The sequence below is a fragment of the Morone saxatilis genome, unplaced genomic scaffold (assembly GCF_004916995.1).
Source record: "Morone saxatilis isolate NCDOM2014 unplaced genomic scaffold, NCSU_SB_2.0 Contig4, whole genome shotgun sequence".
NCBI classification, from domain to species: domain Eukaryota; kingdom Metazoa; phylum Chordata; class Actinopteri; family Moronidae; genus Morone; species Morone saxatilis.
The window spans coordinates 12,802,112-12,803,576 of NW_023339984.1; the positions used below are offsets into that span (position 1 = coordinate 12,802,112).

Below are 1,465 nucleotides of genomic sequence, written 5' to 3' on the forward strand. Positions count from 1 at the left end.
AAAAGCGGTCTTATTAGTTCATTATGTCGCTGTTTCGTCCTCCACAGCCTCCCGTTAACACGTGTGACTCTCTGCTTTTCCCAGTGAGATGCTTCGAGCCGCAGAGCTGAACACCAAACTGCCTTCCCCTATCAAGAGATAGCCAGTGTTGCTGGATGGAGACCCAAGAGGAATGACGCACCGACAGTCTGACAAAATGCACTGGGCCGGAGGAAACCTGCTTCTGGTCCTGGCGTCCCTCGTCGCCTCTCACGCCGCCGGGGCCTCATCGGCGGATGGAAACCGCACGGAAAACGCCACCGCGACGGACGGCGGATTCGTCCCGGTTGTGTTCACCAAAGTGAAGCAGATAATTGCCCGGGAGGGAAGCTGCGCGCTGATTGATTGCAACGTCACCGGAGACCCGTTCCCCAGCGTTCAGTGGTTCAACTCCCACGGAGACCGCCTGGACACGGAGACCAACGGTGAGACACAGTGACGGCTGCTGTTGTTGTTGTTTACTGTAAATAAAGCTTCTGGAAGTCGACAAATAACGATAATATTAGTTTATTCATTGGAGAAAGTACCGACACACTTATTACATGTATTTAAATGTATGATGTTTTACAGCTGTGAATGTTATTGTTTATTTAAGAGCATGAATGTTTTATCATGTTAGTGGTTAGTAAACAATATAAAGATAATACACACAGGATACTAACAGGTAGAGAACGTATCTGCCAGTTTACAGTTGTGATGTTTCAATAGGACGGTAGTGTCCTGATGCTTTGATGCACAAAACAACATCTGTCTCTTCTAAAACATAAATAAAAAAGTAAAAAGGGAGGTGAAGAGCTCGTGGACAGATTCTGGTTTCAGTCTGATGTTTAATCTTTAATAACCTGATTCTGAACACGAGACCTTCAGCTCCTCAATAACTGCACATTTTCTCTGGCAGCAGTTATTCTCTTTGTTTAGATTCAGGAAACCGTTTAGGAAAGTTCACTTCTACTAATCCTCCTCCTCCTTCTTCCTGTCGTCTGCGTGTTTTGTTGGATTCAGCTGAGAAGGAATGCAGTCGGTCCGACCTGTTGAAACCTGCAGCGGTGTTGTTACGACCCACAAACCAAAGAGCAGCGTCCGTCACAGAGCGTTCCCCCCGGACACACAGCGCTATAATTAGATAAAGGGTGAAGTCTCTCCACAGCGGGCAGCAGGTCACTTACTGATAAACACTGTCTGTTTATTACTGCTTCAAACCTCCACAGTCGTGTCATGTGATCTGCTGCTGGAGGTAAAATTAGAAAAGGCGGATGGGAGGGACGTTTCCTGACGGAGCGGTGAAGAAGGAGGAGGAAGGTTTTCATGGTCTCTCTCTTCAGACGACACATTCAGATCTGTTCTAGTATTAATCGAGTTATCGGATAAAACGTACTTTTTGTTTAATTAAAGCCCGATTATAAATATACAATAGAAAAGATCACTT

General features: G+C 45.9%; 1 protein-coding gene across 1 annotated transcript in view; it reads left to right on the forward strand.

Annotated features, from left to right (window-relative positions):
• mfap3l (microfibril associated protein 3 like) overlaps positions 1-1,465 on the forward strand; it is a 4,238-nt gene that overhangs the window by 1,407 nt on the left and 1,366 nt on the right. Inside the window, exon 2 of the mRNA XM_035675769.1 lies at positions 85-475. Coding sequence (XP_035531662.1) covers positions 173-475 — 303 coding nt within the window. The 5' untranslated portion in view covers positions 85-172. The remainder of the gene's footprint in view (positions 1-84; positions 476-1,465) is intronic.